General features: G+C 36.6%; 2 protein-coding genes across 5 annotated transcripts in view; both read left to right on the plus strand.

The window, feature by feature from the left end:
- Nucleotides 1-5,568, plus strand: part of LOC105227919 (E3 ubiquitin-protein ligase CHIP) — a 61,346-nt gene extending 55,778 nt beyond the window's left edge. For all 4 annotated transcript variants that reach the window (XM_011207491.4, XM_029552039.2, XM_011207481.4 and 1 more), the window contains exons 4-7: nucleotides 439-580; nucleotides 647-752; nucleotides 2,483-2,539; nucleotides 5,217-5,568. In XM_011207491.4, coding sequence (XP_011205793.1) covers nucleotides 439-580; nucleotides 647-752; nucleotides 2,483-2,539; nucleotides 5,217-5,459 — 548 coding nt within the window. In that variant the 3' untranslated portion in view covers nucleotides 5,460-5,568. The remainder of the gene's footprint in view (nucleotides 1-438; nucleotides 581-646; nucleotides 753-2,482; nucleotides 2,540-5,216) is intronic.
- The window catches only part of LOC125775367 (uncharacterized), a 915,975-nt gene that overhangs the window by 155,415 nt on the left and 735,214 nt on the right, over nucleotides 1-25,346 (plus strand). The gene's annotated exons all lie outside the window — the stretch shown is intronic.

A 25,346-nucleotide genomic window follows, 5' to 3' on the forward strand; every position in this document is an offset into this window, starting at 1 on the left:
ATAGTCCTGTTTTTTTTTGCGACAGACCTTGTATGCGATCAAAAAATTTACCATTTTACAGCTTTGTACCTTAATTTGAGGCTAGTTATAGCAGTTTTTCAGTATTTTGTGGTCGTGGCAAGTATGACAGAACATGTGTCAAATGTTTCATACATTTATCTCTATTTTTAACCGAGTTATTTAACTCCATTCATCTTTTTTATCAGTTTGATATAACTCTATATCTAACACGATTAGTTTTAAATGTTTTTAGTCGAATAGTTGATAACTTAAATAATTATACCATATCATTATTCCAATAATTACATCATAATTACTTCTACATACCTATAAATGGGACAACTGGTAAAATACTTTACACGAAGATTACTTTAAGATATAATATATGTATAAAAAATATTGCATTGGAATATGCTTTATGAAAAATAATTTTTCTAGCATTTGATTTATCAAAGGAACAGAAACAGAATTTTGGAGATGACATTACTTGCCAGTTACGTCTCGCTCGAAAAAAACGGTGGAATTTGTTAGAAGAAAAAAGAATATGTCAAGAAATTGAACTGCAAACGTATATAAATAGGTAAAACTTATTCAATATTTTAGAATTAATTGTTCTATATGTATAATGATTTTAAATGATTTGCAGGCTTATAAAAGAAGATATGGAAAGAAACTTAGCTAGATTGAAAATCGACGAAAATATTAATGAACATGAATTAAAAGAAAAACAACAAGAATTTGAACAACAATGTGTAAGTATTTTAGTTAATTTTGAATATGCAAATATAAATTTATTAATTAATTTGAAATAATCTTTATAATTTTTAAAAATTTTATTTGTTGCCCTACATGCTCGGTATGTAATGTTCGTAGTTAATTTAAAATAAGCTTAACAATTTTTGGGTCGGCTTTAGTATACCGTCCCAGGATTTTGGCAATAAAATGGGTATGGTCGGATAGGGGAGATTCCTCACATCAAGAACATATATAGATATAGCCGCAGGAAGCTTATAGTTTTCGAGATATTCGCGTTTAAAGTTGAAAATTAGCACTATTTGAAGTACGTATTTTCTCTATGTAAAATTAATTTTGCAATTTTGTATCTACTAGCACTTTACTAATTCGTTTGTACACATTTATTTTATATAATATAGTGCAAAAATAGTTTTTATTATACATTTAACTAATTGTTGAATTGTGATTATTTAAGAATAACAAATGAGTAACAAACTGTCACATAATCAGTGTTAGCAAACTAATATTTCTTTGAAGCGCGGCCGAAGGCCGCCCACGCAAAAAGGAGTTCAACGGGAAAAAAAATCTGATACACCCCGGTGTTTGTTCGACCAGGATTATTTTTTTTTTGAAGCGCGGCCAAAGGCCGCTTACGCAGTTCAACGCGAAAAAAATTTGATACACGCAAAAAAGAGCCATACGCGAAGTAGTAGCAATGCCATAGAGGGCATCTCTAACATCTGATCATATTTGACCGTTTGTAGCTCTTTCGTTAGTGTTAGGTAAATAATTTTTAACCATAAGTTTATTGAATTAAAACTGTTTTTGTACTATATAATGTTAAATAAATGTGTACAAACGAATTAGTGAAGTGCTAGTGGATATAAAAGCGCAAAATATAAGTGCAAAACTAATTTTATATTGAGAAAATACGTACCTCAAATAGTGGTAATTTTCAACTTTAAACGGGAATATCTCGAAAACTATAAACTTCCTATATAACTATATATATTCTTGATCTGGAGAATCTCCTCTATCTGACCATACCCATTTTATTCCCGAAATCCTGGGACGGTATACTAAAGTTTTCCCCAATTTTTAATTACATGTTCGGCCATGTAGATGTGTCCACAATTTACACTCAAATCCCCTACGCTGTCCTAACTTGTAGCGTCAAGCATTGCGTTTTATAAAACTAATGTGCTTACAACTAACTTAGCTCCTCAAACTTTTAACAGATTTCATTCACAATGATTATTCTAAGGAGGAAAGATTGTAAAACTTGTTGCAACATACATTCTTAAAATTTTTAGTCAAAGAAGTTCATTTGCAATTAATATCGCAATTGGTTAACTATAATGCCAAATTTACTGAACAGTTGAATATAGATATCGACTGTAAGGTTTAATTATATCCTGAACAGGGTATATTAAGTTTGTCACGAAGTTTGTAACACCTAAAGGGAATCGCCGGAAACCCTATAAAATGATCAGCTTAACGAGCTGAGTAGGCTTAACCATGTCCGTCTTTTCGTATATATGCGAGCTAGTCTGTAAGTTCTTGAGATGAGACTTGTCAAAGAAGCTGAAAATTTGCCGATATCGAACCACTATTGCATGTAGCTATATAAACTGAACAATCAGAAAAAAGTAATTTTAAAAAATTTTCATCAATCAACCAACATATAACTGTTATTCAAACTTTAATTTTATTTTAATTCAAAATATTTTTCATTCTCTATTTACAGGATGATCACATTAAGGAGCTTAATAATATTTTTGCAAAAGTAGATGAAAAAAGACGAGTGAGTTAAAAAATCTTTTCTACCATTAAAATTAAAAGTATACAATACATATCTGTGCACACTTGTACAAAGTTTAAAGATTCGTCCGTTGAGTCTATTTATAGAACTAGAACATATTTATATCCAAGAACTACCACTTCTCTATTATAACAAAAAACTATACAGTTGTAGTGTATGAAAATTCAAATTTGCCTTAAACTGTCAAACTTCAACGGTCAATATCTTTTAAACGTTTAGGTTTCCGAAAAGTCGTAAGAGACCATTTTGTACAGCATTAAAGTAGTTGGAAGCAAGACTCATATCTGTTTTACTATCTGATAATAAGAAAAATAAATGACAAACCGTTAGACGGAATGCCCTCTTTTTACAATTAAGAACTCATACTTGGTGATACTTACTATGCCGTTCTATCAACCAATTTTTCACAGTACTAAGCGAAAAAAAACATGCGCGTATAAGATTTGCCCAATAAGTAATCCCTTTCTCCCATTTTTGGTATGAATATTACTTCTGCAGTTCTCTACTTTTTTGGAGATGGTGAGTTGATAGTGTGTTGACTGGATCGGCACATCACCAGGTAAATCTGTTTTCAGCAAAGCCTTCCCTCTTGGCTCTTGGTGTGGATACCATTAGTTTTTCTTTCCCATAACTTTGCTTCTTCTTCTTTGTTAACGAATTTCTTGTTGCTATAATGGCTTAAAAGAAATTAAATGTACAATTATCATAGTGTATTTTTCTGTGAGGCCTTTAAACGCACACTGTTTCTAAATTAGAAGTGCCTACAGTCACTCATAAAAGCGGCTCCTCAAGTAGTGACCAAAAACTTTTGGATTTTAGGCAGGGTTAGTTTTTGGACATCCTGCCTGTGTGTATGAGTTGCCACTCTCTAATCCATTGTTTTCTGAAAACCTTATTCTCTTCATTAGATGATTAGCAGTAGGATATTACTTCATCTACGTTAGCACAGAGCCTTATCAATACCGGGCTGTCTTGGGAAGTAACTATGACTTTACCTTGCTTTGGGGCACGAAAATTATAAAAACATGGAAACAACCGATAAAGATTTTTGCACAGATTTAGAGAAAATAACAGTAAAATGGTATGTCACAATACTCTAGGCGCAGCTGGATTTGAAAAGCGTTTCTTCTCGGAGTACTCACATAAGTGTTCTCTATTAGGGTGAAATTAGTCTGTTTAGGTGAAATTAATAAAATTGTTATTGGTATCTAAGAAACACATACATAAGTGTTGTCTGTTAGGGTGAAATTAATCTGTTTAGGTGAAATTAATAAAATTGTTATTGGTATCTAAGAAATTTTGGAACGATTTCAGACCTTAGGTTGGATATGGGACGAGTAGTTGCACTTTATGATGTCAAAAAAGCCAAAATGACAGCTTTTGCAGATCAAAGCCTTTCTGCGTGAGCTATTGCTTTCAAAATTGATAAAAGAGAAAAAATTTGAAAGGAAGGCTAAATAAAGGCGACAAAAGAAGCATAAAGGGCTATATTTTGAAAAACAATTAAATGAAATCAATATTCTGTAAATTCTAATAAAATTTACAATGAGTTCGGCATCGGGGAAAATATTAGCAGATCACAGTAACCCTTTTGATGCTCCAGGAGAATCGTAAAGGAATTTAGCTCGTATTTACTTGTGCGTTACTATACGCGCTTAATTTACAGCTTCATATTCAAGAAGCACGGTGTTCTGTTCTTATGTTTAAACAATAAAATAATTAAGTTTCTTAACTTATATTTTTTCAACCGTCTAACAGCACACAGAAATAACAACACAATATTCAAATTTGTTAGCGATTATCTTCTTGCTTTATTTGACCTTAGGAAAGAGGAACTATTTCTCGCCTGTCACCATAGCCGCGAGGGGTGCGATGCTTTGTAATGGGACAATTAAGCTACATATTCAAATATCGAAAACGACTGCTTCTTCGCACAAACAAATAATCGAGTGTGCATTTCCGCAATTTTCCAATATTTTTGAACCCATTCAATTGACATGTCCAGAATAATGCTCTGATCCACAGCGCAAGGGTAGTAAAATCTTGGATTACAGATTAAAATGTGAGTTTTTTTTAAGTAATCACCCTATTCCAATCCCCAATTAACAGCAATAATATAGCATGGAGTGAGATATCCTTGGACTATTTAAAAAGCTTTTCTGATAGCCTTCCGAACATTTTTTAAAATATCCTGAATAAAGGAGGCAAAACATTAATTTGTAAAACTAAATGAAGGGATTTCGGCTCGTAACATCAGAATGCCCCCCTTTTGCGGAACGTGCTAGGGAGGGCGAGCACTACTTGATGAGCAGCTGAGCGGGGGTTCGTCAACCTGATGCAAATTTGAAATTTTGTTAATTTAATGGTATATAATATATATGTATAGTTTGCTAATTCATATATACATATGTATGTATGTATATAGATTTCTCTTGGTTAAAACTGTGCCATATATTGCTAACATTAAGAATTGAGTTTGAAAGAAATATAAAAAACAGAATAGGAAAACTAGCAGAAATTAGCAAAGTAAAAAAAATAATTAAATATCTTAATGACCATTAAATATCTTGGTGTCCATTATATAGGCAATTTAAAGAACCTATTCCTTCACACTTCCTATATATTATTTTTAATTTTAAATTATATTCATTCATTTTAGAAACGCGATGTCCCAGATTATTTGTGTGGTAAAATTAGTTTTGAAATTCTCACCGATCCTGTGATAACTCCATCCGGTATAACATATGAACGGAAAGATATTGAAGAACACCTGCAACGTGTAGGTCACTTTGATCCTGTGACTAGGGTTAAATTAACCCAGGACCAACTAATACCGAATTTTTCGATGAAAGAAGTAGTAGATTCATTTATTGCTGAAAACGAATGGGCTTTAGACTTTTAATTATTATTAAATCTATGTAAATGTATTACAGAAAATTGATATATTTGTAACGTTAAGTAAAATATGTATATATACATGTATGTATGTATATAATAAATATATTAAGATACCCAAACATAGTTTCATTAACCATAAGAAAATTTGAAATATGAGAATACTTAGCCAACATATTTGTGTATATCGCTCATTTTCTGCAAGACCGGCAAAAGTCAAAAAAATCGATTTTCCAGAAAACGCGTTTAAAGTTTTCAACTGACTACAACCTTACACGGTGACTTCAACCTTACACCTCTTCTCAAGCGGAGCATATAAGAGGTATTCATATGAATTTTTCACTCAACATGAAGTATGATATAACGAACAATTCTGCAGCATTAACTCAAAAATCACGTTTTTTGATTTATGCCGGTCTTGCAGCAAATGAGCGATATGTATATTGGTTTGTCAAAACCTATCTTCTGGAGGTATTGCCAGTTTATCGTTTTTTCCATTCGCAACACAATTTTTGCAGGAAAAGGTAGTTGGCATTCACAATAGTTTAATTTTTACAAAAAAAAGTAAATGACAATAAACCTTATTTTGACAGATGAAAATGTAAAACCAAAATTAAATATAAGTATTGAGTTAAATTTAAGGGGCACACCTAGTGTGACAGCGTAAAAAAAAGGCATTTTTTGGGATAAAAAAAAAAAAAAAAAAACTAGTCAATCAATCGTTTTAAACTTTTGAGGGTATATTTATACATGTTTTAAGAGCACACAAAAAAATTTTATAAAAATATTAGATATTTTTGAAATGACAAGCGAACTCCAGCGGCGCCAAAAAAAGGTCCTCCACTGCTGCCATGATTGCAGCCTTCTCTGTTGATAAAACCTAGAAAAATTCTTGTTAAACTAAAACATATTGTCTAAAAATAATATGTCTGATAAAAAACTCAAAAATTGACAAAATGGCGGCATGTTGAAAAAAAGTTAAATTTCACCCAAAATTATTGCAGTTTTTGGCCTGCCAAAGTTCGATTTTTGATTAGATCAAAAAACTGGAGAGTCATCGTATGGAGAACTATATACACCCCTATCACGCATTTCGACTTGGATTGAAATTTTCTCCGTTTGGCGACTTTGGTATCATGCGTTCCGTTCCCGTTCAGTTCAACTTCGAAAAATACAATTCTGCCTATCATGCATTTCGATCGTAGCTCCGTTTTGCTAAGTTGCAATTTTGTTGGCGGAGAACTTTTTGTGTTTTTATTTTGCTGCGAAAATTTTATTATTTGAGTGATTTTTTTTTAACTTTCTAAAAATGTAAGTAAAACTTGTATTTCAAAGTTGTAAAACACACGATATTTCCAGTTTTAGTGGTGTTTTTTGATATGCTTTCAGGTCAAAAACAACAACAGCAGAGCAATATGGAAAATTGGCAGATATGATGGAGAGTAAGCTAGATATAGCCAACGGTTTCCACCAGCGTCCACCAGATTCCATAGTTACGTTTAATAAAAAAAAATAACAATATAAAAATTTTACTTTTATTTATTTTCTTTGAACAGCAGTAATTTGTGTATTTTTGCTTTGTTATGTTCCAGTTTCACATATTTCAAAGCAAACAGCTGATTTCGAAAGAGTTATAGCTCTTCCTCTTCTTCTTTCAATCCAATCGCAACGCATGATACCTAATTTCGACTCCGGCGGAGCGTAGAGCGGGAACGTAATCGAAATGCATGATAGGGGTGATAGAGAAGATGCAAAAAAATTTGATAGCGATCGGATCATTTGTCGCGTTAAAAAATGTCCCGTATCTAATGCAACTATCTAACTGCCGAGCGGCTAATCTTTTAAATGGCTGTAACTCAAAAACTGTTTCAGATATCGATTTGAAATTTTAGTATGTTATTTTTAAAGGTATAACCTATCGAAATATGAAAAAATCGATTTTTTTTTTGAAAATTTCACATTAGGTGTGCCCCTTAAATTTTGTTTTCAGTTTTTTGTATTCTAGATCTTGAAGGAACAAAGGTTAGATTAGATTAATCCGGTAGGTCAATAACCCACGCATAGACCAGTTTGGTCCTTTGTGATACCAGATAAAGTTTATTTGCTAAGTACATTTTTTTTACATTTTTTTATTACAAGCATTTTTAAAACTTTAACAATGTTTGATATCACTACAACTAGTTTCAAAAACTAACAAGCAGTTTGATTTGAATAACTTATTATTATAATATATTTTCAGAAAAATTAATAGTAATATTCATATGTACATACAGTGGTACTCCAATATAACGAATGATATAATGTTGGGACCGTTCGTTAAACTGAAATATTCGTTATATCGGAAACGAAAACCAAATTAATATTGGTACATATATGTTTAAAAATAAATATTTATTCATGAATTCATAAGCATTGGTTGAAATAAATACATATACAATGGAAAATGCATACAATAAAATTAATAAAAGCTGAATTTTATAACAAAAATATGAGCATTATTCAACTGAAAAGAAATTTGTTATGCTCATTTGCTTTTGTGGGCGAGAAATTTTGAGATCCTGTGCCTTTTGATGTAGGCTTTTCAATACAAATATTTTTTCCTGTTCCACGTTGTTTTCTTCAGACCATTTGATACACTTCTCAAAGCAGTCCATGGCATCAGGATGCTTTATTGGCGGCACAGCTACAACTGCAGCGGTATCACCTTCCTCCTCTTCCGAAATTTCTATCTTCTTCTTCTTAATTGGCGTAGACACCGCTTACGCGATTATAGCCGAGTTAACAACCGCAGGCTTGTTGTTAATATTCGCTGGGGGTGTTTTTTTACGTGGCGGGTCCCAAACCCAGCGCACAACCCTATGCAGGGGATGTTTCGCCTTCTCACGTTAGCTCGCCTTCAAACGGATGTTCTTAGGCTACCCAGAGGATACTTGGTCAAAGACCGGAAGTCGTGAGCTGCTTGAGTCATATGCAAAAGAATCGTTTCTGGCCACTCCCAAGTGAATGGCGATCAGAGAACTTTCCTCACTTGCGTGAACTTCTACACATGACTCCATCCTCCAATTTCTATAGCTAGTTCATTTTCAGCACTCGGGTTCTCTTCTACAAATACACTGTCCCATGCTTCCAAATCATCGGTGTTGAAGTTTGATATTCGCCTTTCTTTAACGATTGTCGTCTCAATGTGCCAGCATGTGTACCTTTAACACTTCTTATCACTTTCCGGCAATTTTTTAAAATTGTGCAAACACTCGATTTTGGAATACCATATTTCAAAGAGATTTCTTTCAGGGTTTTCCCCTTTTTATTTTCGTCAATTATTTTTAATTTGTCAACCAAGCAAAGCCGTTTCCGAATTGAAAGCATTTTTAAATAATTTATGCGATATTATCACTTTACCAGTTTGAACTCACAACTGATATTTCGCGTAATGAAGCGTGCATAAAAAAATAAATAGAATTCTTAAAAAAAAACAGCGTTCGTTATATTGAACATTCGTTATATCGGCGTTCGTTATACTGGAGCACCACTGTATATGATATACGAGGTGTGTTCAAAAAGTATCGCGAATTTTGTGTTTTTTCAAAAATTATTTATTTATTCATGAATATCTATTTTGTATCCTTCAAAGTAATCCCCATGAGATATTATACACTTGTGCCAACGGTTTTTCCAATCTTCGAAGCACTTCAAAAAATCATTTTTTTTTATCTTCTTCAGCTCCTCCTTCGATGCCGTCTTTATCTCGTCAAGAGAAGCGTAACGTCGTCCTTTCATGGGTCTCTTCAGTTTAGGGAACAAGAAAAAGTCACAGGGGGCCAGATCTGGGGAATACGGTGGCTGCGGCATCATTAGTGTGTTGTTTTTGGCCAAAAAGTCGCGTTCAAGCAACGATGTGTGAGCAGGGGCGTTATCGTGGTGCAAAAGCCAATTTTTGTTCTTCCACAAATCCGGGCGTTTCTGGCGGATTGCTTCGCGCAAATTGCGCATAACTTGCAGGTAATATTCCTTATTGACCGTTCTTCCCTGTGGCAAAAACTCATGATGCACCACGCCCCTGCAATCGAAGAAAACTGTCAGTTACGATTCGCGATACTTTTTGAACACACCTCGTATAATTAATTCCTTTATATTTTAGCTTCCAACTAAACTATGTGGTTTTTTTTCGACATAATCGACTAGAGCGGCAAGTGTCTAAAAGAAGATTTCTCGCCTCCTCGTTCACTTGTGCATTAAGCCTTTTGTAGTGGGCATCTGCCTGACTTCTTATTTCTTCGGCGACTGTATTCATCCTTAGGTCTCGATGAATATCAGCATTTCTGCAGTACCAAGGAGCATTTACAACGCCTCTTAGCACCTTGTTTTGAAAACGTTGTATAATATTAATACTGCTATCATTGGCACATTTCCATAGTTGCGCACCGTATCACCATACCGGCTTGATTATTTGTTTATAAAGAAGTAATTTGTTGTGGATGGACAGGTTTGACCTTCGCCCAATTAGCCATTTCATATTCGACAATTTCAGATTATGCCAAGATATTTAGCTGTATTTGCATATGGTATCCCGACATCTAGTGTATACGTACTTATAGGTTGTTAAGTGATTCTTTTGTTTGTAAAGTTTACATGAACCGATTTGCCATCGCTTAGTTATATTCTCCATTTTTTAGTTCAACTTACTACAGAGTTGATTGCATGTTGCAGTTTTAGCGCAGCTTTTTCTGCTGTTTTTTCGACGCATAGTATTGCGGTGTCATCAGCAAAAGTGGCAGTCAAACTGTTTGGTGCTAACGGTAAGTCGCTTGAATACATAATATATAAAAGTGGACCTAAGATACTTCCCTATGAAACTCGTTCTTCAAATTATCGATATATGATTCTAACGGGTGATTTTTTTGAGGTTAGGATTTTCATGCATTAGTATTTGACAGATCACGTGGGATTTCAGACATGGTGTCAAAGAGAAAGATGCTCAGTATGCTTTGACATTTCATCATGAATAGACTTACTAACGAGCAACGCTTGCAAATCATTGAATTTTATTACCAAAATCAGTGTTCGGTTCGAAATGTGTTTCGCGCGCGTGTTTTGTTCAGCGATGAGGCTCATTTCTGGTTGAATGGCTACGTAAATAAGCAAAATTGCCGCATTTGGGGTGAAGAGCAACCAGAAGCCGTTCAAGAACTGCCCATGCATCCCGAAAAATGCACTGTTTGGTGTGGTTTGTACGCTGGTGGAATCATTGGACCGTATTTTTTCAAAGATGCTGTTGGACGCAACGTTACGGTGAATGGCGATCGCTATCGTTCGATGCTAACAAACTTTTTGTTGCCAAAAATGGAAGAACTGAACTTGGTTGACATGTGGTTTCAACAAGATGGCGCTACATGCCACACAGCTCGCGATTCTATGGCCATTTTGAGGGAAAACTTCGGACAACAATTCATCTCAAGAAATGGACCCGTAAGTTGGCCACCAAGATCATGCGATTTAACGCCTTTAGACTATTTTTTGTGGGGCTACGTCAAGTCTAAAGTCTACAGAAATAAGCCAGCAACTATTCCAGCTTTGGAAGACAACATTTCCGAAGAAATTCGGGCTATTCCGGCCGAAATGCTCGAAAAAGTTGCCCAAAATTGGACTTTCCGAATGGACCACCTAAGACGCAGCCGCGGTCAACATTTAAATGAAATTATCTTCAAAAAGTAAATGTCATGAACCAATCTAACGTTATCAAGCTCTTAAAAAATCACCCTTTAAAAGGGCTCAATGCTCAATCGGAAATCGGAAGACATGATTTTAGTTTTTGCATAAGTCCTTCGTGCCATACCTTGTCAAACGCTTGTGCAATGTCAAGGAATACAACTGAGCATACGTTTGCCTCCTCCAGGGATTTTTCTACTTCCGATGTTATTCTGTGAATTTGTTCTATTGTTGAACGCTTGTTTCTAAAACCAAACTGATGCGATAGGATTAATTGCTTTTCGTCGATTATAGATTTCAATCTTAGATGCTAAGTCCATGAGTAGTCATCGTTTACGATGCTGGGATTGACACGAATTTTAATAAGCTCTGCGGCCTCACTATCGATACCTCCTCCAGTGTATCATACTATGTGGATCACAGATGCTTACAGCGTAGTCTTGCCAATGAGGGACAAGTGCACAAGAGATGCTCCATTGTTTCCCTGGTGCTAGGTATTTTCTTATTTCCTGCAGTCTACTCGATCTGTCAGCCCCATCTTGCGAGTGTGTGTCGCCACCAGACAGTGAGCAGTTAGTATTCCCATCATGTTCTTTCCATCGAGTGCCAATAGGAATTTTGTGTACTTCTAATCTACCCTTTTCCACATGAGGTCGTTCCGAGGTTGGTTCCATCGAATTTTGATTTTCTTCACCGTGCTTCTATCGAGATTGTCGTAAAGACATTGCATGGGTTTCCCAATGTTGATCATGTTTTCGGACGTTAGCTGTACACCATTCTTGGCAATCTTGTCCACTATTTCATTGCTCTCGATGCCTTTGTGTCCTGGCACCCAGTAAAAGTGAAGTTGCTTACTTCTGGCAACACTTTCCACTGCTCTGGCAACACTTTTCTCTGCTGCTCTGCTTTCCAAGGCACTTATGGTTGATATGCGATACAGTTACTACCTTGATTTGTGCTTGGCTGTCTACGTTGATGTTGACTCGGGATTCGACTGCAGGTGCATTAAAAGCCAGCTCCGCTGCTTTTGCAATAGCAAAGACCTTAACTTGAAATATATTGCAGTGGCCCGGCAACTTAAAAGGTTGCCTTATGTCTAACTCTGGACAGTATATTCCCGCACCAACTGTACCGTCCTTTTTTGAGGCGTCAGAATAGATGTTTAGAGTGTTGCACGTAGTTAACATAACTTTACGCTAGCCTTCTCTTTCTATGCTTACATTGAACCTTCTTTCTCTTATGAAAAGTGGTGCCATGTAGACGGTGTTTGCCCAACCGCCATTACCTACCGAGCTATACCCGAAGGTTCTATATGAAGATTCTCCTGTCGCCAGTATTCGTCCCGCAGATTTTGCTGCACAGTTTTCCGCGTAGAGATCTATAGGTGCCAGATTTACTACCAGTTCAAGAGCCGCGGTGGGAGTTGTGCTTAATGCCGCTATTGTGGTTTTCAACCCAACTTCAGATCAACCAAACTCTTTTTCGGTATTGCGAACTTCAACTAAGTTCAGTCGAAGTATGATTGGCGTTGCCAACCTAAGAAAGGGAAATTTGACAGATAGTGAAACAGCTAAAATTTTGTAAACGACATATTTAAACAATTGAATCCAGTTGTCGCTCGCGATAAAGTGAATAAACATTAAAATAAATAAAAAATGGATATAAGTTTTGATTTATATTACAATGACAAAAATATTGGGGGAAAAATTGATGTGCTACGTATACGAAAAAGCCTTCGTGATCACTCAAATCCATGTGAGCTTCCAAATGCAAAGTAAGCCATCGTTTTTTCACAATTGAGTGGCTTTTTAACACGTTGACGGACACTTGCGTCTATAGCCGTCAAAGCGAAGTTCACTATGTGGCATGACGGCGACAGCCGTCTAAAACGAAACGGTCGTTTACAGACACTGCGGCGATAGTGTCAATTTTCGAACTTTACTTGTTCCTACTGTCCGTCAATGTGTTAATAATATTTGTTGCAGATTCATAAATTATTTTCGATTAAATAAAGAAGCATTTTGTTTTTTACTGAATGAGATGAAGGAACATTTCTACAAACGTGTGCGAGGAACGGCCATACCTCCTATATTAACATTATGCGCAACTCTGCGTTTCCTTGCTGACGGTAGTTATCAAAAATGCAGTGGAAATGATTTTGACATTGGGTTGGCGCAACCTACGATATCTTTAATAATTAAAGAGGTTCTAAATATAATTGAACAACGTATTTGTGCCCGATGGATTAAAATTCAAATGACTGAGGAGGAGCACAACGCTTCAAAAGTTTCATTTTATTCAAAAAGTGCTTTCCCGGGAGTAGTTGGTTGCATCGACGGGACTTATGTTCGCATAATTTCACCAAGAAAATTGCAACATCTTTATCTTAACAGAAAGTGGTACTACAGTTTAAACGTGATGATTGTATGTATTAAATCTGAATTATATTAGAAACAAAATGGTATAATTTCTTAAAATTTTTAGCTTTGTGATTATAAAATGTCTATTCGGTATGTGGATGCTAGGCATGCAAGCCCAAATCATGACTCTTTTGTTTTCAATGTTAGCGATTTGAAAGTACATTTACAGAACAACGTACAGAATAACACTTGGATATTGGGTAAGACTTTATCGTATTTATTGCTAAATAATTGGAGTAATGTAATTTCTTAGGCGACGCTGGCTATCCTCTGCACAAATTTTTAATGACGCCTTATCGCTTGGCGGAAGCTTCTTCACCCCAAGCACGCTACAATACAGCACACTCAAAGGCCCGGAATATTGTAGAGCGGACAATTGGTGTACTCAAGAGTAGGTTTCGATGTCTTTTATCTGTACGAGGTTTACATTACACTCCTGAAAAGGCTACGCAAATTGTGAACGCTTGTTGCGCATTGCACAATATTTGCCAACACTTTCAAGTGGAATCTCCGGAAGAAATACCATCTACTTCAAATACTACAATGATCAATGATGTTTTGGACATAGAAAGAGAAGGAGAGGATACGGCTCGAATAATTCGCAATAATATTATGACTTCCCTCTAAAAAATTAAAATATTAAATTTCATTTGTTCTTTCTAATGTGCTATTTATTCAGGTATATATTTAAATTTTATTTAAATAAATTCATTAAATAACAATATCACTTAATTTTTTTTTAATGTAAACTTAAAGTATAAAAAAAAATCTTGGCGAAGATTTTAATTTAGCAATTTTGAGGCGCTGCACCTCAATTTTAAGTGCATGGAGTTCATGCGCTTCGTTTGCTTTCCTTTCGTATATCTCCATTCTCCTTTTTTTAATCTAAAGCTTCTTTTTGGATAGTATAAGATTTATGTACAGTTTTCTTCAACTGTCCAATTTTTTTTTTAATTTGATGTTGCGTTTCAGCCTGGGTTGAAAGGAGTTGCAGCCTTTCCGACTCCATGCAATTGTTTGCCCTCCTTAACTGAACTCTCCTGGAAGAAGTCAGGCGTTCCTGCACAACTGGAGTGGACAATGGCGAGCGTTCAAGGGGCACATCGGCGACAGTAGGAGGTATATTCTCCACACCAAATGCTGGTGATTTTGAATTTATTGTTTCCAAATTGTGGCTTTCCTCTTCCTACTTCTGGAAACTTCTCCATTAACTCCACCAATTTTTCGAATTGCTTTTTTGTTGTAACTTTTTTTTTCTAAAAATTTATAAAAAATATTATTTAAAATTAATTTAACATTAATTAAAATAGTTATTTTACCCCTTCTCCATTTTTCGTTAATATTTTTTTGTATTTCACTGCACGAATATTGACACTTGTACAGTGTTGAAAACCGCAATACCAAAAAAAGTTGAAGTTCGATCATACTTTAACCGCAATTTTTTTTGACGGATTGAGTTGAAGTTGACAATACCGAATTTTTAAACTTCGACTGAAATGCAGTTGGGTTGAAAACCGCAATAGGGGCATAAAGCTCCCGTTATGCCCAGCACAGCGATCCGCTGAACATTTTCCATTAGATTCCGGCAGGTGAATTTTCGTACACCTGTCCACCATACTTCTGCACCGAAGAGCAGAATTGGTTTAAAAATAGCTGTGTAGCACTAGTGCATGGGAGAGGGAGAAAACCCCCAAGCTGTGCCGAACATCTGGCTACACGCATATAAAGCATTGCTAGCTTTCCTTACCATTTCTTCCACGTTGTGCTTCCACAGGAGTTTGCTGTCCAAGATTACCCTAAGATACTTAATGCGGTTCTGGAAAGGGAATTGTATCCCTATTTCAGGAGGGAACCTTTCGATATTAAATATGAAAACTACCCAGCCTCTCTCCATGAGTATGGCACATAGTCGAACGTCAAGCATTCCTTAAAAATCTTATTTATCCATGGAACGGATAAACAGACTGCATTCTGTATTATTTCTGGAAAGATTCCGTCCGTACCGAAAGATTTGTATTGGTCGAATGAGCAGATTGCCCAATATATTTCATTCTCCGTAAAGATGTGTTAGGAAACGACTAGGTCCTGCAATGAGTCCTGGCCGTTATCCATCCACTCTCCACTACTTTTGCGAATTAGACCGGGCGAGGCGCCACCTCTTGGGGCGCACCAACTTCTTGTAGTCCCGTAGAAGATCTTTATATTCGTCCCAACAGTCCTCGCTTTCTGCTAGCTTGGCCCAGTTGGAGCAGTCTCGTACTTTGCATCTGCAAGACTCAAGCTCCTTGTTCCACCAAGGGGCCTCGTTTTGTGCTTGAGTCGAAATGTAGGGCATGCGTATTTAAAAGCTGTATTTAGGGCATTCGTACATACAGTCACGCCCTCTTCAAACTCTTCATGTGAGTTGTACACACAAGGTCCAGGTCTCTTGCTTAACAGTATCCGCTTGTAGAGATCCCAGTTTGTATTCCTGGGATTTCTCCTAACCTCGTTTAAAATATGTTCAGAGAACGACGGTGTTCTTAGCACTTTCCAGTCTTTTACCAATGCACCTCTACTTGTGTATGGAGTTACGTTTAGAACGTTTCTGGAAGTGGGTTCTATGTAGGTAAGTTCCTCACCTCAATTGGCTATCACTAGACTACTATGTAAAAAATAATTGAGTAGGGACTCATCTCATTGATTGATGTAGGGATTGCTGGATAACGCCGCCAGCCTTTGAAGCCTTGCCGTGTGGCACCTCGCAATCGTGTGGCATATAGCAGGATGTAAGGAGTAGAGATTCATCCTTGTCATCACCATCTTTGGAAAGACTTAAATCAATATGGGAAAATATGCTTCTTTTGCCTTGTTAATTACACTGGGAGCGCGTGTTGTGCAGTTTTCAGACGAAAGAGCTCACTTACAACGCCCCACACCATCTTTCCGAACCTTGCGTACAGAATATCCTCTGCCGCTTTATTGATATGGAATATGTAGCTTTGGCCTTCATCTTCATTGACAGATTGTCGTTTCAGCAGCCGCAGAGCATGTTCCGGGCCCACCACGCGACGAAAGGTTACCTTCGCTTTGGGCACCGATGGAATAATGCTGCGGTCTACCACCTCCAGTTTGACTCCTTCCCACAAGTTTGGAAGCGTTTTGACCGCTTTCCTAACCCATGTTAGCGTCGTGTCGTCGTTACATTTTTAAATTTTGACACTGCTAAGCGATCCTGCTCCATCAAATGACGACATGGGTGCGCTCGGTTCGGCGTCCGCACTCGAGAAGAGCACTTTTTAAATTTTGACACTGCTAAGCGATCCTGCTCCATCAAATGACGACATGGGTGCGCTCGGTTCGGCGTCCGCTCTCGATAAGAGGACTTTTAATTGCTTCATGTCCACTATTTTCCACCGCACCTGTGACATTTGTGTCAGCGGGTTACTGCGGTAAAATGTTGTTTTGCAATATCGTTCTTGACGGCTAGCTTATCGGCAACGTCTTTGAATTTCTTCTTCGATCAAACTCAAACTCTTTCCAGCGATATGCTCCTCAATGCGATTAGTACACGGTGGATCTGAAGCATTACATTTGTTTCGAGTGTTGAAGTGTGTCCGGCCGTCCTTTACCTCCTCTCTAGCCAAAACGATCGTTTCACTCCACTTCCTTCAGACTGGACTTGATCCTCTTTGTTTTTTCCGGGGACCTCTCTTGTTGACAGAGTTGGAACTCTCAGTCACCTGCACAGGAGAACGAAGAAGCTCTACTTCCACGTTAACGCTTACAGCGCTTTCCTTTGGGAAAATACTTACATTAGCCTTCGCTGAAGTCGCCTGCCTGTAATGTATTGACACTGCTAGGAGTCAGCTTGAGATCATGACATTATAAGCACCGATACCCATTGCCCAGTCGATACCCGTGTGCCATGCAGGATCGTAATACAATTCAAGTATGGATGTTGTAGCTTTCGAAACGGATAACGAGGCGGAGCCGGGTGGTGACGATGTCGAACGTTTTAATTCAAGGTATTACAGCGTTCGGGATGGCTGTTAAAAAACGAGTGTCTTCTAGCTTTTTTGTTAGTTTGCGATGTCGTCGGGTGGTAACCGCTCACTGACTTTTTGTATCTACAAAAAGGAAATTCCTCTAAATTTGTGTTATGAATATATTTCGCAAAAATTAAATCAGGAAAATAAAATTTATCCCCACAAAATTTTGAATAATGCTAACTGGAACTAAAACGTCAAAACTAAAAAAGGAGTGACATCTAGCTAAACTTGTTCCTAAGTATAGGGGTACTACAATATAGTACATCACACCTCATTCGACAAAACACCGATACCCCGCGGTAACACGATCGGCAGCCCCACGCTTCACATCGGAACACTTCGATCTTCAAGACTCGGTGACTATCTGTTTTAATTTTCATTAAGATGTGATCATTTAACTATTGAGCATAAATTTATTTTGTTGAAATTTTAAGCTAATATGGAATCGTTATAATTTAGCATGTTTAATTTTAAACATTAAACTCACGCAGTTGCTGCAAATAAAGTAGTGCACAACCGCAGCAGAGGCGTGAAAAAAGTTGCGGGTCATTCATTTACAGGTAGGTTCAGTTTCAACAGCTGTTACACTTAAATATGCAGCAAAGGAAAAATGTTGCACGCTATGTGTATGCGTTTGCCGCGACGTTTCACAAATTAGGCGAATTAGAGCTTCAAATCGGCGACATGCTATAAGTGCTGTTGTTGCATTCCAGTCTTCCCAATTCGTTGGAAAATTTAGTTATCGCAATTGTGGCGCGAGTTATTTTCTTTAATCAAGGAATATATATTTTAAGTCCAATGAAGAACTGTTTCTTTATTTATTAAATATGTACTTATAGTTTGACAATGTACAATGAACAAAGAACATACAGTTAGTCACTTAAGTAAGTATACACCGTCTTTATTTTTGAAGATAATTAAAATTAAAGTGTTTCCCAATATGCTAATGGCACGTTTTTACACAAAGCATGTGTGCCAATGCTCGCTTTAACATCAACAGAAATATAGCTGTAAAATGTTGATACCGTTAGATCCACATCGCTTATTAGTTGAGTAGAGTGAAAATAATATCACAAAAGTTAGTATACATCATACAATTGTTTGGTGAACATAACGCGATAGCATAATTTTAAATTTAAAAAGTTCAATCAATTTAAACAAAAAGGACACTGTTAAGAATATTATTAAAGAATTCCACACAGTTGTGCGGGAATGGCTCTTATACAATATGAAAAAACAACTTAAAACACCATCCCAATCACCGGATACAAACCCCATTGAACATTTATGGGAACATCTAAAGCGGCAAATAAGTAAATATTCGATACGAAGCAAGGAAAAATTAAAAAGTGCGCTCCAGGAAGAATGGAATAAAATACCGCAAGCAGTAAACACAAATTTGGTGAAATCAATGCCTTCACGTCTTAAAGCCATTATTTAGTCCAATGGCTATCTAACCAAATACTAGAAGTCGACTTTTCAAATAATATTTTTACAATTAATTCAATATTTGTGCCTTTGTATACTTACTTTTGTGATATGAATTTATACCAAACTTTTTTTAATTGGTAAAATTTTTGTATTTTCTGCCATTTTGTACGCGTTTTTGAATTGAGTATTATATTTATGTTTCATTCAAGTGAATAAAATACATTTTTCTTATATTTTGTGTTATTTAAGAAATCTAGTGCAAAAATAATGCAGATATATGTAGTGTATACTTACTTAAGTGACTAACTGTATATTATTGTGTTGTGTTTCTTTATATAGCATTTCTTGTAATGTGTTATCGATCTGTGATTTGGTGTCGTGTGTATTGATGAGGACTTTGGAAATCGGTGGTTTCTGTTTGTTATTCGCTTATCAGTATAGTTTTTACTTTGGACTAATTGTACTTTGGTTGATAGATATATTAACTCGCGTGACAAACTACCAACATTCGAGGCAGTCAAAGCGAAATTTCTAGAAAAAGGGCCCGTAGGCAAGAAAAGGAAGATCGCGAATGCACAGAAACGGTTTACGCACATACAAACAAAAGCTTTACGCAAAAGCAACACCATAGGCGTAGAACAAACGACGGGCAAAACGATACAGAAAGAGCAGAAAAAGCAGCGTTTAGGGGAAAATGTTTTTACTGTCACAAAGCTGGGCATCACGCAAATGAACGCAAAATTGAGGTACATTTGTGTTTTGATAAATCTATGTTTAGGTAGTGTTAAAAAGAGAAAACAGTACCATTACACTACAAGACGATTTTTGTGTCTCATGTTTGAGTAGAAATTTTCTGTCAGTTTGTAAGGCATCATAGTAAGTGTTTAAATGAGTTAAGCATCCACCTCCGCTACTCGGTAAAACTGGCGCCTCCTAATAGAACAGCTCAGCTCACCACAGCTGATGACTCCATATCACACCACAATTGAGAACATCTCCCAGCAAGCGGCCACCACACTAATAATACAATACCACTCAACACAACTCACCACACTTCTACATCAATCAACCCACTCAACCAAAAGGATGGGAAAAGGGATAGCGAACACATTTGTCACACACATTCAATGAGAATACCAACGCATAACACACGCACCGGCTGTCGCCCTTTTTGGAATTTTATACTCGCTGCCCGGTTTTCGACATTGATTTATATTAACATTACAATTTTTAACATCAAAATTTATAATTTGGTCAAATTCTTAAAATTCGAATAAAATTCATTTTTATTTAAGAGTGTCCGCTCTATAGAAATTTTGTACTCTTTTAAATAGTAAGTGAACAAAACAAAGTTTACAAAGGATATTGCAATAGTGAAAAATAAACCACCCAAAAAAATTGCTCTGGGCAGAAAAATTTTAATTAATTTGTTTATTCTATGAAGCATAAAAATAAGTTTATAAGAAATTTAAAGCATTTAAAGTGGAACGTAAACAAAGGGCTCAGTGAGTTTTTAATAAAATGTGTAGAATTATTCGTGACTTTTACACACCAGCAAAGCTGTCTTGCAAAAAGTTTGAAAAGCTGAAAGAGTTTTTGTGAGCAGAGACAGTCCACACCGCAGTGTATTTACGTAATAGATATCCAACACAGGTACTCAATGAAGAGACACCATTTTAGTTCCAAAGAATGAGATACTTAGCAAAAAGATCAACGTGAATCAGGTGAAATACGGGCTAAAACAATCGAGCCGTGTATAGAACGATACATTAGACGAAATTCTGAAAAAGATCAGTTTCAAGAAGCGTGAGAACGAACCCTGCTTATACATTAAACAGAAGCAGCAGCAGTGCAGTTATATCATGGGTCCTAACGAAACTGATATAGCGTTAATTAAGGATAAGTCATGATCATATTTCGAAATGAAAGATGATGGCGCTATATGATACATTCTTGGACTAGAAGCACAGCGATAAGGTGGCACAGGCGTAATTTACTTGTCCACTTCACTCGAACCAAGTTTCCAAGTAAGACGAAACATGTTCCAAGGTAAATACAACAGAATACCAATCACTAATTGGTTATCTTATGTATTTAGCACTTTCGAGTCGACCCGACATTCTACACGCTGTGGCCAAGCTTTCGCAGCGAAACAAATATCCACATATTGAGCAAAAGACCTCAGCCAAACACGTTTTTAAATACCTATGTGGTACAGTCGCATATCAAAAAACCGATTAATCCGTGAAGTGATTTGGCCATTCAGATTAGGCTAATGATATCAATGTTAGAAAGTCATATTCCGGTAACGCTTTCTTATTCCACAGCAGCGTCATTTCATGGGCTTCAACAAAACTAAGCACTAAAGCTCTTATTCCAGCTTTCACAGATCATACGTTGTGCTTAAGATAAAACAGGAAAATACTGAAATAGACACCGCTCACGCGGTTATAGCTGAGTTAATAATAGTGCGCCAGTCGTTTCTTCTTTTCGCTACGTGGCGCCAATTGGAGATTCCAAGCGAAACCGAATTCTTCTCCACCTGGCATTCGCCGTTGTCAACGCAATTTTCCTCTCGAAAATTTTTAACATCGACTCGTCAGATGTTGTCATCGTGCATGCCTCTGCACCCTATGGCAGGTCGGGAATCGGGAATGAGTGACTTATAGAGTTTGGTTTTTGTTCGTCGAGAAAGAACTTTACTTTTCAATTGTCATCAGTGATGTGGGAGCCTAGTGTCGAATGTTTGTTTGATGACTGGAGATCTTTCGTCTTGCCCTCATTCACTGCTAGACCCATCTGCTTTGCTACTTTGTCCAGTTTGGAGAAAGCAGAACTAACGGCGCGGTCTCTTATAAAAGAGAGCCCGTCATCGGGTTCGTCTTCTCCTGGCGTTATGCATTCACTTCCATTCAGCAGGCTGAAGAAGTGTTCCTTCCATAAATTTAATAGACTCTGGGCATCGGTTACTAGATCACCTCTGGGGGTTCTACAAGAGTATGTTCCGGTCTTGAAACCTTCTGTTAGTCGCCGTATTTTTTCGTAGAACTTTCGCCCATTACTCGTCAAGCTGTAAATACTTAAGCATTTCGGCCTCCCTTTCTTGGTGTCTGCAAATACGTTACGCTTCCTTCCTCAACTCTTGGTATCTACTCCACCCCTCCACCACAGTATGCTATCTCTCCGCTGCGACTCGGCACTCCTCTTCGTACCAGCTGTTTATTTGCATTTTCCAAAAACCAATGGTTTCGGTTGCAGCTGTACGTAAGGAGTTTGAAATGCCGTCCCACAGTTCTCTCAGAGAATAGGAGTGCAAGTCGAGTAGAAAAGTTCTGTTGTGATTGCAGCTTCCCGATGTCGAACCTTCCTTGTTTTTGTTGACGTTCGTGCTTTGCTGCACAGAGGCGAGCGTGAATCTTGGCTGCAACAAGATAGTGGTCCGAGTCGATGTTAGGACCTTGGAGCGTGCGCACTTCTAGAACACTGGAGACGTGTTTTCGGTCTATCACATCATGATCGATCTGGTTGGTGGCTTTTCGATCCGGAGACAGACAGGTAGCTTGGTGAATTTTTCTTATGCTGGAATCTAGTATTACAGATAACCATATTTCGGGGCCGGCAAAGTCGATGGGCCTCAACCCATTTGGGTATGTTTCATTGTGGAGGCTGAATTTACCGACCATAGTGCCAAAGATACTTTCGTTGCCCACCCTGGCGTTAAAGGCGCCAAGCACGATTTTGATATCGCTCTCAGCTCTGATAGGTGCGCTCTTAGGAGGCATTTTGGTCACATCGTCTTTTTCTTCCGTCGAGGCGTGGGCGCAAATCAGCGATACGTTGAAGAACTTTGCTTTGATGCGTATCACGGCTAGACGTTCATTCACCGGGGTGAATAACAGTACTCGGCGACGGAGTCTCTCTCTCACCACATGGCCACTGTAGTAAATGCCACAAGAACCTATTCACCTCTACTACTCCCAAGTGACTTTATACCGCATACATCAGTCAATATGTAATATATGTATCTTAATGAAACTCCGAAAAAATTACTAAAATAGCTAGAGTCCCGGAAATACTTCCCATAGCTCTCTTAAATGTAACACAGTGCACTCGGGAAAGCGTCAAAGCTCGTTTACATCGACAACCCAAAACGTTAACCAAACAACTCAAACCGGTTTTGTGTGCTAGATTGGGACGTGCAAAGTAATAGACACGGTTCTAAATAGAGGACTCAATGTTAACTGCTGCTGTTTCTCATAAAGCACCACCAATTTTTATACCTTTTAGTGAGTGATATTAATAAAATGTTGAAAAGCTTTTCAACTGTTATTGGTAGAAAAAATTTCACCTACAAGTCAGGCAGTGATGGACAAGCGAAAGTGATAACTTCGTGATTGCTATATAAAACTTGTGAGCCATTTAGATATCAGTAATATTACTTTTCACAAACATCAATTAAAAGAATATAAGCCATATTGAATAGTTATAAACAGGGTGACCCAAACTATCTTTTTTACGTGTTAGTAGCCAAAGCTGCTTAGAATTCATTTTTAGAAAGCTACTGAAAATTTCGGTCCATGTTGTTATGAAAATTTTTTTTTACTCAACTTTTTCTGCAAAAATGCTACAAATGTAGACTACCGAGCACATAAAGGTGAAGCGCTTAAAATCGATTTTTTTAGAGCTTAAAATGGGTCACCCTGGTTATAAAAAATATTAATTTTTCAACCCTTATCGATGATATCAAGTGTGACTTAGCGTAAAATGGGCGTACTGCACGAAATATTGTGAATGCAAAAAGCTAAATTTCAATATTGCCGATGTCAATATTCTTTATTGATCTTGAACCTTCAGTAAACAATAAGAAAGTATTTGACGTAAATCGCTTATGCAATGCCGTAGTAAAAAAAGTTAACCACAAACATTCAGGGGTGTTGTAGAATCTGATAGATGTCGGAATCAGAATTGAAACCGATCAAAGAAAGTAGTACGTGTCATAAATTCAGATATTATTGGTTTGATATTCGAAACAGAATTTGTCACGTATCACGGAAACCAATATTATCGGTTTTGCTATCAGAAACAAATCAGGAAGATAGTCGCTCACAGATTTGAAATGTAAGTTAAGAAATAAAGTTATTTTATTATTTCGAATTAATTTATCTTTTTTTCTACAGGGCAAAACATAAGTATAAAACACGAAATGTCTTAATTATTGAATTTTTGGAAAAAAAATCCGGATATTTAAAGATATTAGATTTACAAAACGTAATTTAACACCTATATGCGTCTTTATTCATTCGATAGAAGTTATCTCTTAAAATCATTCCTTTAATTTGGAACTTATTAAAAACTTTAATAGGATTGCTTCCAAATTTATTCGTTTGCAAATTTTGTCACATTAGTAAACAACTGGTTCGAATATTGACTTTGCGTATGTTCCATGTGCGTCCAATCAGATTATGTGACACCATTGAAAATCAGAATTGGTTTGCAATTCTGACAGCTAAGCAATTCTGTTTTGGATTCCACAACACCCCTGATTTATAAATATAAGTTAACTCAAATAGCTCATCCACAGACGGAGAACTCACGCGTGGCTTCAGCTTGGTCGCTCGATATTATTAATAGTACAACAGAAGATATTGAGAAGATAAGGAAATTCGTTATCTCACGTCAGCCACTGCATTGGTCGCCTGATGCTATTAATAGTGTAACAATACAAAGCCACGTAGCTAATAGTAAACATAGGCTCTAGATATACTTTTCTTTAGATTTAAGTTTTAGTTATAAATTGTAGCTCATAAGGTGCGGCAGTAGTCCACCAAATTATTATAAAATAAATAATTAAAAAAATAATAAATGTTTAACTTATTTAACTGGCGCCCAACAAGAAGGAGGAACCCAACAAAAGGACTGGAACCCAACAAAAACAAACGGATTGGAATATAACCATTATAAATAAATAAAGAAGCATGTAAGTAGAGTGCTTATTAAACAAAGAAACAAATAGAATCTGTGCGAAAGGTTAATTAATTTTCATTAAATATTGTAATATTTTTACGAGTGATAGTGAAGTAGAGTAATCAGACCATATAAAATGCCGCTTAGAGAATCAGAAATAAAAACGCTTATTGAGTTTGCGGTTAACTCTCCACTTTCAAATCAAGCTCAAATTTTTGAACAAAGGGTAAAAACTTTAGAAAATAAATTTGCATCATTAACGGTACCTAAAGTAGAAGTATTTAGAGATGCTGAAATAGTACCAGGAATAGACTTTACCTACGCTGACAAACGACCTATTTG

Source organism: Bactrocera dorsalis, chromosome 1, assembly GCF_023373825.1.
Source record: "Bactrocera dorsalis isolate Fly_Bdor chromosome 1, ASM2337382v1, whole genome shotgun sequence".
In the NCBI taxonomy this organism is placed as follows: Eukaryota; Metazoa; Arthropoda; class Insecta; order Diptera; family Tephritidae; genus Bactrocera; species Bactrocera dorsalis.